The sequence below is a fragment of the Melanostigma gelatinosum genome, assembly GCF_949748355.1.
Source record: "Melanostigma gelatinosum genome assembly, chromosome: 15".
In the NCBI taxonomy this organism is placed as follows: domain Eukaryota; kingdom Metazoa; phylum Chordata; class Actinopteri; order Perciformes; family Zoarcidae; genus Melanostigma; species Melanostigma gelatinosum.
Window position 1 is genome coordinate 2,170,287 of NC_136648.1, and position 14,134 is coordinate 2,184,420.

Genomic DNA, 14,134 nt, shown 5'->3' on the forward strand with positions numbered 1-14,134 from the left:
CCATTGAAACAAAAGGAATTACAAGACTCCTCACAGTTTGGCCCTTGTTAGGAGCCCTCCGAAAAGTATTTTCGACCCTCTACAGAAGTAATTGTTTTCGGTACCAAGGACGAACAATTGAAAATCACCGCTCAGCTTCAGTCACTGATGTTAAAACCCACAAGCCAAGCCAGAAATCTAGGTGTAGTTATGGATTCAGACCTCAACCTGAACAGCCATATCAAGACAATTACAAAATCAGCCTCCTATCACCTGAAGAATATATCAAGGATTAGAGGACTTATGTCTCAACAGGATGTGTAAAACTTGTCCACGCATTTATCTTCAGCAGACTGGACTACTGTAACGGTGTGTTCACAGGTCTCTGTAAAAAGTCCGTCAGAAAGCTGCAGCTGATTCAGAACGCTGCAGCTCGAGTCCTCACTAAGACCAGGAGGGTGGACCACATCACTCCAGTTCTGAGGTCTTTGCACTGGCTTCCTGTCCAACAAAGAATTGATTTTAAAATCCTGCTGTTGGTTTACAAAGCACTGAATGGTTTAGGGCCAAAATACATCTCTGATCTGCTGCTACCTTACGAACCATCCCGACCCCTCAGGTCGTCTGGGACCGGTCTACTTTCTGTTCCCAGAGTCAGAACTAAACATGGAGAAGCAGCGTTCAGTGTTTCTGCTCCACATATCTGCAACAAAGTCCCAGAAAGCTGCAGGTCTGCTGAGACCCTCAGCTCATTTAAATCAAGATTGAAGACCTTTCTGTTTGCTGCTGCCTTTAATTGAACCACGTTCAATTCATATATTAATCAATTTCCTGCATTTCTGCATTTTACTACTGCATTTAATTTCTTGCACTGTTTTTTAATGTTTTAATGAATGTTCTTAATTGTTTTTAAATCTCCTTTTCTTTTGCCTTATGTTTTGATGCTTTTAATGGTTTTATGTGAAGCACTTTGAATTACCTTGTTGTTGAAATGTGCTATACAAATAAACTTGCCTTGCCTTGCCTTGCCTCTATGCCAGTGATTCTCAACTGGTGGGTCGTGGGCCTTTGCCTGACAAAAAAAAAAAAGAAATTTTGAAGGGCATTTTTTATGCAGCGGAATTTTTCCAGAATTTACGGAACTTGTTCAGCGGTGCAGGAAAAACACCGACCAATGCGTTGTGAATCACATCACGTGATGCAGCTCAGCCAATCAAATATGGGCATTGTGACAAGTTTCCTGACTTGAGTGAGATGTACACACACTGTGACACACGGGGAGAGAGAAGGACACAGAGAGCAGAGCAGGACTGTTGAAGTGAGAGTTGTGAAAGTCAAATCATAGAACGATCTCCAAAAGAGAAAATGACCAGAGTGACCAGAGTCATGAGACTCTGACTGGACGGACTCATAGAGGTGAATGCTTCCAACTTTTTAGAGGATGAGAAAAATATAATATCGTGGCTTTTTCACTTCACCCTGAATGAACTGAATATGAAGCTGCAGGACAATTCAGTGAAAATTATTTATCTAAAATGAATTGTGTTACGTAATTTATTCTTTAATTCAGCCGTTATTTTACTTGAAATGAGAAGAACATTTATTCATGTATTTCTATGTATTATTTATAATCCATCCAGTTAAATTAGAAAAATGAGAACATTTGTAAAAATATAATTGATGTGTACTTTCTTTATTTGATTTGCAGTTGTTTACTACACAGACATTACTAGACTTCTTGAATATAGATATACCCAAATTATATATACATATAATATATATATATATAATATATATATATATATATTATATATATATATATGTAATATATATATATATCATATATATATATTATATATATATATGATATATATATAATTTGGGTCATGGGTCCCGGCTTGTCATTAAGGGGTGATGGTGGGTCCCGCAGCCAGACCAGTTGAGAACCACTGCTCTATGCAACATAGGGCAACCCTTCAAGTGGAGAAAACACAAGGAAGTGGCCTCTGTGATGCCCCCATGATAGATAAAACATGATAACGTGTCTTCTGGAATCCTTCCAGTGGAGAAAACACAAGGAAGTGCCCTCTCGGTGGCATTCAGTGGAGAAAACATGATCAAGTGAAGGATACCCTTCCAATGGAGAAAATGAGATGCAGTGCCATACAGGCTGCCCTACATGCTGGTAAACGTTCTGCACTCTGGTTCCTCACTGCATGCTGGTGTCCTTTTTATTTTTTTCCGCCCCTGCCCCTCAGACAGCCACCATTTTCTAATATATATACATCCAATCTGTTTATGGAACCTTTTTTCCAATGCGGCCACTCTTGCCATCTCAAGAGCCCATTCTTGGACAAAAGGCCTCCCCTCATTCTTCCATCCTCTGAGAAGAATCTGTCATTCAAGGCTAAAAACAACCAGAAAATATTCACATTTAACAAGCTGGAATTAAGAGACTATTCCCGTTTTTTTCTTCAAAATAATAGTTCTAACAATTTTAATAGTTGACAATAATTTATTAATTGCTAAATCTTGACATCTCTAAAAGCAAGTACTGCAAAAGTCAAGAAACATAAATATAGAGTGAACACAATTAATATAATTATAATTTATATAAAGCTGCATTTGTCTGTTGTAGTTTGTTCAGGTGGAGCTTATTTTTAACAATTTTAATTGTACAACCGAAACTAATAATTATTAAAAAAAAAAAGAAAAAGAAAATCTTCACGTTTTTAAAACTGGAACTGTTAAATGTTTTTACATGAAAAAATTACTTAAAAATGAAGATTCAAATAGTTGTTATAAAATATGTAATAATCAGTTCTTCGTTCAGTTGTACTTGTAAAAACTGTTGGGTTTCATTCATACAAAAAAAATATTGTTCCCGTCTTAATTTAAAGTGGAAGCTAAAGCTGCATATCAAAAATTTAAGTAAAGTAAAAATAAATTTCAAAAGGTACAGAGTGAGACCTCTTGATTTGTTTTTCTCTCTCTGGTGCAGCACTGAACCCGCAGCTGTCACACAGAGCTCGAGCTCCCGCCCCCTCCTCAACGCTCACAGAGGACCCTTCTGATTGGTCGAGACTGGCAGTGGGCGCACGCGGATCCACTCATGATCAGCTATAGAGGGCGTGGCCTACTCCACACAGGCGCCCCGCTGATTGGCTGTTTCTCGATCGCCGGGAATCACAACAAATATGGAGTAAAGTCGCTTTCCGGTGAGAGTCTCGACTTCTTCTTACTGTCAACAAAAGCCCCGAAACAACGCAAAACAACAATTATTTACTTCTAACAAGCATTATGTATTACAGCCTGATATATATTGTACTTCTGAGTCATAGAGCTCTCTTGTTAAACGATTAAAAACACAATAATGAGCCACACTGTCCCAAATAGTCACAAGAGCACAAAATGTGGATTAATCCGCCACTGAAAATAGTCCCCAACAAACGCACTATTTCCTCTTGTTTGACAATTTTTTGCTGACAACTAAAATTACCAACCTTGTTTTCAGTGGAATGTGACAAAGTACATTTACTCAAGTACAAATTTGAGGTACTTGTAGCCTACTTTACTTGACAAACTCTATTTCGATATTGTGGTCTTTTTACTAATTTCTACATTCATTTGATGAATTACATAAGATTCAAGCAAGAAAGATGATCAAAAAGGAGCAAAAACAACAACAAGAAATGTGCACAATGGCAGAAATGTAAACAGGTTAACAGTAAGATGCTGTCACGTGACCAAAGTTTCATATTTAGGTCAACAAAGCAGTGTATTATTTATACGTATACTATATTTTCACCTTGCTAAAACTCATGCAGTCTAATACAAAAGTCCTGAAATAAATCCTTCCTTCATGAAGGTTAAAATGTTTTTAGAGACGTGTTGATTCAACTGTATCCTCATTTCTATTGACAGGTGTTTCTATTATTTTGTCCACCACATTTATATCAATCACGGTGTCAAAAATAACAGAAACGCCTCTCGACATAATGCAAAACAGCTACACAGCACATCAGACTACATTCTCCAAAGATGATCATGGAGTTGAATCACATGTAGGTATTTAATGTTTCTTATTTTACAGTTTCCAGAATCAGAATCACGTTTATCTCCAAATAGGTTTTCACAAACGGAGAAGTTAGGTTGACGTGTTGATTTTGCGTGGCCCCCCCTTTATTCTGTTTTCAGTTGTACAATTATTCTTTCATATCATTTGTATCATATGCATTGAATGTGTTGTAATTCTTTTATGTTAGTCATTCCGTACACATGACATCAGTGTTGGGCCCTCAGGGCCAGCAAGGCCTCCTCTGCTTGCCAGACAGAATCACAAAGTTATAGCTATTTTATAATTTAATCATTTTTCATAAATACACGACATGTATTCTAAATATTCTTCCCATTATCTTACTATCTCATTGCACAGCTCCTGTCTCCCTCAGTTGCTCTGCTTCCAGTGCAGCTTGTTTTAAGTAGAGCTTTCATCCAATCAGATTTCACCTCTGTGTCTCTAGGTAGAAGAGAGGCCCGAGGCCTGCAGACTCACAAGTGCATCCCTTTGCAGTTTAAGTAAATGGGGACGATGTTGTTGAGTGATTTTGTGAATATGTGGCTTTCCATGAATAAATAATAACCCGTAGCTGTGTCATCATGAGGTTATTAGGAGCTGGTTCAACTGTAGTAGTACGGCACTGAAGGCCCAGGTATAAAACACACGGCCCACCACTGGTAACAAGTAATGAGAAGATGGAGACATGCTTTCACTTGATGGTTTAAATGTAATATTCAGAAGATATGGTTGAGCATAAAACACTGGTTATCAGAAACATTGGACTCGAGGCTTCAGTTGAAGGAGGTCTTCATCGTCTCATCAGCTGTATTTTAATGTGACACTGAAACATTTGTAATCCACAAACCCTGTGACTCAACACTGAGACTCGGTGGAGTTCCTCTTCAACACAGTTCTGCTGACGCTGCTTCACTTCAAAAGGACTCCAGTGAATCAGATGTAAAGCTGACAGTAGTGGCCATTTGTCGGCTAAATCAAACTTAAACAAATAATAATCAAACGCCACTGATGCACCGTGGTCGGTATCCTTACGCAGCCAGAAGAGAGTGAAATGTCCAAGCAGGATTCCATTTTTGTGTATTTATTAAATAAAGCAAATAAAACAAACTAACAAAACTCCTGTGGTGCTGTCTCTCCTGTCCTGTGCAGTGCAATGCTGCTGTGCAGCTGGTAAAAACTATACGCCCACCCCGGTTCATGCTGGTCCTACCTTTCTACTCGTTTAAATAGCAACAGGTGCCCACAGTAATTACCCAAAAAATAATATTACTAAACAAATTACGATTAAAGAGAAAAATAATCTTAATACATGAAACATCTACAATAATTAAACAATACTACTTATAAATGAGGTGTTCTTTCATTACAACTAGTGAGTGTGTGTATGTGTGTGTGTGTGTGTGTGTGTGTGTGTGTGTGTGTGTGTGTGTATGTGTGTGTATGTGTGTGTGTGTGTGTGTGTGTGTGTGTGTGTGTGTGTGTGTGTGTGTGTATGTGTGTGTATGTGTGTGTGTGTGTGTGTGTGTGTGTGTGTGTGTGAGAGAGTTGTTTCCTTCTTGTTTGTTGGAGCTTTCTTCTTCTTTCTTCACATTGAAGTGTTTTTGCTGAACTCTGCTTTGTTGAAGGTGTTTCTCAGCTTTCAGGAGCACTGAGGATGTTCACAGACAATAAGTACATTCTATATGTATTTATCTTCTTCATCTGATCGATACATGTGATCACAGTCATGGAGCATCAGGACGTTTACACGAAGTCATGTGACGTCCTCACGTGGTTTCTCATGAGACGTTCAAAGGCAGATACATGAATCATCCACAGGGGGCGCTGTCACACTGCTGACTTCACTGTGAAGGTAAACACAGAAACTCAGTTATTGATCAGCAGAGAAACTCAGTTATTGATCAGCAGAGAAACTCAGTTATTGATCATCAGAGAAACTCAGTTATTGATCAGCAGAGATAAACTCAGTTATTGATCATCAGAGATAAACTCAGTTATTGATCAGCAGAGAAACTCAGTTATTGATCATCAGAGAAACTCAGTTATTGATCAGCAGAGAAACTCAGTTATTGATCATCAGAGAAACTCAGTTATTGATCAGCAGAGAAACTCAGTTATTGATCATCAGAGATAAACTCAGTTATTGATCATCAGAGATAAACTCAGTTATTGATCAGCAGAGAAACTCAGTTATTGATCATCAGAGAAACTCAGTTATTGATCAGCAGAGATAAACTCAGTTATTGATCAGCAGAGAAACTCAGTTATTGATCATCAGAGAAACTCAGTTATTGATCAGCAGAGAAACTCAGTTATTGATCAGCAGAGATAATAATCATAAATAATACTATAATAATGAACAATAATACTGCAATAATGATAAATAAGACTGTCTCAGTAAAGCAGTGAGAACAAAGCATGAGTTCTTGAGATCAGATTTAAACTCTAATCTTTTATAAAGTGCTTGAACAACAGGAAGTGATGAGGGGTGAAACAGAGTCTCAACGCTTCCAAAGTGAAAAACAGCATCAGGTGTTCAAACATCAACAGAGGTGTTACATTTCTCTTCTTCAAGCAGTTTCCAGCGTCCGCAGCTCTGAGTCACTTCAGGAGCACGTGGGCTGTCGGACAGAGATGACCTCATCTGATGCTTGTGTTGGAGAAGCTCTCTGACTCTCTTCCTGCTTTGCTTCTCGTTTCTCTGCCTCTTGTTTTCCTCTCAAAGACAAACTGTGAGGTGAAATGCTGTTTGGTGGAGACTCTCTTGTGTTGTGTCGTATTGTCTGTGCTGATGCTTCAGGCCTCATGTGTGCTGAGACCAGCGTGCAGGCCTGTACTGAACACCTTCACGTGCTCACACATCAATAAAAGCCCTTGTTGGATATGGAGCTCCCCTCCATCTCATTCCATCAGCAGACGCTCTGATCGCACACAGACCTGTTCAACACAACAGATAATAAGAGTCTGAGAAACTGTCCTGCTGCTCATCAAGTGCAGCTGTGAACCACTGTAGTGCGACGTCATGTGACGTCTGTGCACGTGACGTGACATCAGAGTACACATCATGAGAGAAGACCCGAGCAGCAGGAGGTCAAACACTCCTTTCACATGAGAACAGCAGAATAAAGCCCCGCGTGTCCGCGTCTCCTTCATCCTCTCACGCGCTCAAACAACATCAATACTTTCACTTTCATTCACAACCTGAGTGGCTCACTTCTACCTAGTTACACGTGACGTCACGCTCAGCTTAAATTCCCATTGGCTCAGATGGAGGTGGAAGGCAGCGCTGCTTCTTCTCTCTCCCGCAGTTCAGTGCTGATCCTGGAGCAGAGCGGACCGGATCACTTTCTCTCTTTAAGAACAGAAAGCACCAGAAGTTAAGATGCGACATTTCACTGTGGAGCCGTTGATTCTGTCTCTCCTGATGATACACCTTCACGGCGCGGCAGCAGGTGAGTTCACTCTTTGTTTGATAAGTTGTGTGATTGTAGAAGAAGGAAAGCTTCGTGTCTTTATAGACTGTGTTCATCAGTTGAAGCTGCTTTTGATCGTCTTTGATCTTTAGCTCCAGGACTTCCTCGTTGACCACAGAAAATGTGGTAAAAAGTCAGAAATGCTCTTAAAGTCCACGTTCGTAGATCCTGTGTGTGCAGCTCAGTGATTGGTCCCGACATGTCTCTGAGGGAGCCGCTGTGTCCTCGAGTGACTGAGTGAAAAGGACAGAAGTGTGTTCTTTCTCTCTCTGCTGTCGCTTTGATTTGGGACATTATTTCATCATATCAGCAGCATTCACAGCGAAACGGTGTGCACGCGCTTAAAGCTCAGACGTCAGCATGACGCAGCGCAGCAACAGTCCAACACCAGTCCGACGAGGAAAGAGCATGAAGCATGACGTCACAACAGCACGAGATTTAGTGCTCTTTTCTATTTCAACATCGAACTTGTTGGTGTTTGATGTAGAATGTGTGCTGCGGTTCATTCAGTGCTGTTTACAATCACTGTTATTGCATCAACGATGTCAATATTTAGTGTTAGTTATTGTCATTCAGTGGACAGAATGAACATATTCATACAGTCAGGAAACACGTCAGCACATTTCATCTCTCAGGCTGCTGTGGAGGTTTTGGACTTTTACTTTGAAACAACGAGTCAGTTGATGGTTGTTTTCCTGCTGAAGACAAACTACTTCCTGCTTTGTTGCTGTAATATTTAATATCGTTCACTCATAAACTCAATCACTGACAACCTGAGCGGCTCACTTCTACCTAGTTACACGTGACGTCAGGCTCAGCTTAAATTCCCATTGGCTGAGCTGGAGGTGGAAGGCTCAGACTTTCAGCATTACTCATGAATCATCTTGTTCTTCAGTCTCTTCAGTGTTCACTCCTTAAACAAGATGCAAAGTGTCATCTGTCACTAAATAAAACATGTTTCATGATTGAAAAGGAAGAAGAAGAAAATCATATTATATATATCAGCCTCTCACAGTGAATCAACAACAAACATATTTATATTTCATTTCAGAACAGATAGTTTTAAAACAATCATCAGAAATATTAAAGTAAACATTTATTCCTGTGTGTATTGAGTGCTCAGCAGATATTATCAGCATGTATTTATTGTACTGCAGTTCTTTTTGATTCTGTGAGCAGCAGAACAACATTGTTCAGTGATTTATTAAAGCGTGATATCTAAACTGAAAGTGATGATTTTATCTTTCTGTTCCAGTGATTCACTCTCTGAAGTATTTCTACACTGCGTCCTCTGGAGTCACAAACTTCCCAGAGTTTGTGTATGTTGGGTTGGTTGATGACATTGAGATCAGTCACTATGACAGTAACACCAGGAGAGCAGAACCCAAACAGGACTGGATGAGCAGACTCACAGCAGATGATCCTCAGTACTGGCAGACTCAGACTGAGATCTCTGTGGGTGTCCAGCAGGTCTACATAAACAACATTGAAACATTAAAGCAGCGCTTCAACCAAACTGGAGGTTTGTTTATGTTTCACACATTTTGTTGATATCGTCATCCTGTACTTTAGTAAACAGATGTCACACACACACACACACACACACACACACACCCACACACACACACTCTCTCACACACACACACACACACACACAGCTTCTCTTGGCTGAAACAGGGTGACTCAGCAGAAACATGGCTGACTGAGTGGCCTGGGTGCTGCTGTGCTCCACTGATGGTGTTTGTGTCCATCCCATAATGAGCAGCAGAGATGATGAACACCTTCTCTCCACTGGGTTCCATCAGAAGAACTCTACTGAAGTGGCCACAGTGAGTTGGTCCGTGAGAAGCGTGCTGCAGGAACCTGTTGGTCACAGAGCGTTTACAACACACAGCTGGTCGAGGAACATGACGGCTGGTTTCTCAAAGTAGGGAGCAGGACTGTAAACGGGACGCAGGCTGCTTCTGCTGGGTCCTCTCCTGAGAGGAGCAGCATGTTTGAATGGAGCTGGCTGACAGGACCACATGGTGCATGTCTCATTCAGACCACAGGCTCCACTCCAGTGTGTCCATCCCATAATACTCTGTACATGTAGAGACAGAACCACAGACGAGTGAGCTTCACTTCACCCCAATGTGTTCGTGTCTTCATAAACATCTTCAGTGATGAAGCTAGTTATGAATTTGTTCAGTTAAACGAATGAATTGGCTACATTTCTGATAATCAGATGATAATTTCAGTCTTTAATTGAAGCAATAAGTCAAACATGTTGTAGTTCAGGTTCCTCAGTGTGAGACTTTGTTCCTTTTCTCTGATTGATGTCGTTGTGAATGAAATGCTGTTCAGTGTTGTTCAGACTGAAGAAGCACTTTAAAGAGTTCATCAGACTCTGAACTTAACGGCGTCTTCACACTTTACTGACATTTACACTGTCAACTATTTATGGATTCATTAAAAATAGTCATTCCATAATCAGCAAAGACAAGAATAATGAGTTTGAGCCCTAAATATGGAGAATAATACAGAGTAGAGTCATTGAACTTCACTCTGGTGTGTTTATGTCTTCATGAACATACATCGTGTTAGAATAAGGAATCTATTAGTTCAACAGGAAATTAATTGACTTAAATGTTGATCATCAGATGATCACTCAAGTCTTTCATCAGGAAAACATGTCAAACATTTTCCAGTTCCAGTTTCTCAAATATGAGAAAGTTCTGATTCTCTCTCTCTCTCTCTCTCTCTCTCTCTCTCTCTCTCTCTCTCTCTCTCTCTCTCTCTCTCTCTCTCAGGTGTCCACATTGTCCAGGAGATGTACGGCTGTGAATGGGATGATGAGACCAATGAGGTCAAAGGTTATGAACAGGATGGTTATGATGGAGAAGACTTCATATCATTTGACCTGAAGACAGAGACATGGATCGCTCCAAAACAACAGGCTGTCATCACCAAACACAAGTGGGATAATGACAGAGCTAAGATAGCACAGAAGAAGAACTACCTGACTCACATCTGTCCTGAGTGGCTGAAGAAGCATGTGAACAACGGGAGGAGCTCTCTGATGAGAACAGGTAGAATCACATGACCTGATGTAGTTTCATAAAGCTTCTGTTGTTTCTGACCAACAGTCACATGACAACACATGTCAGCCACGTACAGAGAGCTGCTGTGTGTCACACCTTTCTCCTCCCTCACCTCTCTTCCTCTCTCTGCCTCCTTCTCTCCTTCACCACATTTCCTCCCTCACACTCATCACCCCTCTGTCCCTCCGTTCTCTCTCTTTGTCTCTGAACTGTTTCTGTCTGTCTCAGTTTCTCTCTCTGTCTCTTTGCTCTGTCTTTCTCACACTCACTGTCCTCCCTTTCTGATCATCTCACCTCTTCATCTGTTTGTCTCTCCCTTCTTTCATCAATTCAACCTCAATGACATGTATTTGCATTGCATACATACATACATATATCTATATAGTGTGTGTGTTACCAAGGCATTTAAAACACATTCATCCAACATGAATGATGATATGAATCCACAGTAAATAACAACACTGAAGAACCTATAACCCGTCTCTCTCTTCCCTCTCCAGAGCTTCCCTCAGTGTCTCTCCTCCAGAAGACTTCCTCCTCTCCAGTCAGCTGCCACGCTACAGGTTTCTACCCTGACAGAGCCACACTGTTCTGGAGCAAAGATGGAGAGGAGCTCCATGAGGACGTGGACCTCGGAGAGATCCTCCCCAACCACGATGGATCCTTCCAGATGAGCGCTGACCTGGACCTGTCATCAGTCCCAGCTGAAGACTGGAGGAGGTACGACTGTGTGTTCCAGCTGTCTGGTGTGAAGGAGGACATCGTCACCAGACTGGACCGAAAGGTGATCGGGACCAACGAAGGTGAGGCTGAGATCAGGTGTGATGAAGGTGGGAAGCACACCTTCAGTTCACTGGAACACTTTGTGTGTTTTTATGAGGACGGGAAGTTGAGTTCAGTTCAAGTTTATTCAAAGTGTGCCGACGGTCAGAAAGGAGTTTGAAGACGTTTGTCAGAAGTTGTCGTCGTGTCAAAAACCAACATGAGACAGAAAGCAAGAGAAACACACAGCTGGACAGAGAGAACACAGCTGGACGAGATCAACAAGCAGAGAGACAGTCATCGTGTAGAGCAGATAAAGAAAGGACAGACACATGGTGTGTGTGTTCAGGACTGTGGTCTGCTGGATGAACGGATGTTCTCCTCTTCTAACCTGCTTCATCTCTTCAGGTTGTGACGATTTTATTCTTGTTTTCTGCTCAACAGAGAAGCCCGCTGACATCACCTTCATCATCAGCATCATCGCTGCAGTGGTTCTTGCTCTCGTCATCATCGCTGTGGGTGGATTCATGCTTCACAGGAACAGGAACATGAAAGGTGAGAGACCCGAACACAGACGTTAGTGTTTCAGTAGTATTTGGATTTTCGGCATTTTCTTCAGAATGTGACAGAGAAGCAAACTTCAACAGTCAGCGGTAATGTCATGATGACATGACTAGAAGAGACAAATTCATATTTTATATCTAACATTCATTTCTATTGATGGTATTTCATCATATTTGCTTTTATTCTTCATAATATATTATATCTGCAGTTTTATAGAATCGACGAACACTTCAAGGCAGCTGGTTGTTTTCTACGTGTTCTTTTAGACTGTTGATGAAAGTAATTTGGACTTTTGGGGAAAAATAAATCAAAACAGTATTTTTGTAATTAGAATAATGTCAGTTTTTTCATGCACATTGTTTCTACAAGGCTCAGATGATGAATAAAACCTCTTTCATCTCCGAGAGGAGTCAGAGTGAGCGGTGTGCTTAGGATCACTCAGTCACAGGTTTACTCTGTGGAGCTGCTTTTGCCTCCTCCAGTGATGACAGCGTGATGATGTCAGAGAGAAGTGAAGTCTTCATCAGTGGGAGGGGCTAGAAGAGGGGATCCTCTCCACTGGGAGGAAGCTGCTACAACATATTCTGACATGTTGGCTCTGGAGAACTAAAACGTCGTCTTTGCTTTTCATTTCAGCCAAATGCCCTCTGACCTCTGAAAACAGCTCTGAGCTCTCTATGAAGCTGAACCCTGAGGCTGAACGCTGAAGTCAGCGCCCTGCACACAGAAAGATTTGTGTTCATCCAAAACAAATCCTCCATATTTACACTTTAATGCTTCTGCTGTTGGGTTTCTGGTGAAATCAATGTTGGTAACACAAATGTAAATTCTCTCACACACACACACACACACTGTCGGGTCTGGGGATATGAAGACATAAAGCTTGAGATCAGAGATCTTCGTCAACCAGTCGAGTTTCTTCTCTTTTCATACTGAGGAAGTCGTTCTCTGCTTCTCTGCTTGGGTTCCATCACTGGGGGAAACGCTGCAAATCAACCAGCAGCATCCAGAAACACGCTGCGGGAACCGGACGCCCGGAGTCTCCCGTAGGTGTCGGTGTGATGGTTTCCTATCTGTGTCTCTGCTGCTGGTAAACTGGACTCCAGCTCTCTCCCAGTGTGGACTGGGATTGACTCCAGTCCGCCTCCACTCTCAGCAGGACGACACACCTTTATTTCACACTTGTGTGAATAGTTTGTTTGTATGTTTCCTTGTTTTCTAGCAGCAGGTCAAAGGAAAGAATCATTTATGTCTCTGCGTGTTTTCTTCAATAATCAAGAGGATGTTTATTGTTTCATCTCATCTTTTGATCTGATTTGAAACATTGTTTTATGTAAATGAAGGCTTCTAGTTTCTAAAGGGCAGTGAGATGTTTGAAGCTTCTCAGCTGATAGAAATCTTCTTCAATATGTTTCCTGATAGTATTTAGGGACGAGGAGGCTGTTGGCTTTACAATGAATGCTGATGAAGCGGCTCTATTTCATTCCATTTCTACTTTTGTTTTGCTTTTCAATAAAGTGCCCAAAACTCCAAATGTGTGTCTCTGTGATTCAGCAGATATGCTTATGCTTATTAACACCACATATTCTTTGTGACTCAACCTTTTAAAAGCAGAAGCGCACACAGGTATGACACAAATAAAGTTCCTCATCGAGCATCATATAACCTGATGTGTGATGCTGAAATAAGGACTTTGTGTGTTTGTAGTGTGACGACCCCTCCCATCCACTAGGGGTCTGTGTCCTGTTTGCTGCCCACTCTGTCTTTTGTTAAGGTGGAAATTTTTACCTCATAACAAAGAGGAGGCCGGAGCCATGTGGCCGGCTTGTGCCGTCGACCCACACGCTGCAATAATAACGCTACCAAAACTGGTTTACAATTATAAGGAATTTAATTCCACTGATGTAAGCACGATTACAGTTATACATTGGAGTATGTACACCTATGACATATTAAAACAATAAAACCCCATTTGCAAAAAACTCTACTCAGCTCCTCAGATATAAAAAACACGTCTGTTCTCTGCGAGCATCCAGGTGAGAGAGAAAAAGGCTTTAACTTAAACCACCCACATCTGTTCGAAACACCTCCCCTTCCATTTATCTCGATTCCTATTGGCTAACTTCCAGGAGCGTATTCACTTGTCTGGCTCTGAGTTTATTATCACATTCAATGACTGTCAGTTACGTTTTAAA

General features: G+C 41.1%; 1 protein-coding gene across 1 annotated transcript; it reads left to right on the forward strand.

Moving 5' to 3' along the window:
* Positions 1-7,370: 7,370 nt before the first annotated feature.
* Positions 7,371-13,467, forward strand: LOC306789110 (class I histocompatibility antigen, F10 alpha chain-like). The gene is made up of 6 exons (XM_079284902.1): positions 7,371-7,509; positions 8,786-9,052; positions 10,323-10,601; positions 11,114-11,416; positions 11,820-11,930; positions 12,576-13,467. Exons 1-6 carry the CDS (start codon positions 7,440-7,442, stop codon positions 12,644-12,646), a joined length of 1,101 nt encoding a protein of 366 aa, XP_079141028.1. The 5' UTR covers positions 7,371-7,439; the 3' UTR covers positions 12,647-13,467.
* Positions 13,468-14,134: the final 667 nt, after the last annotated feature.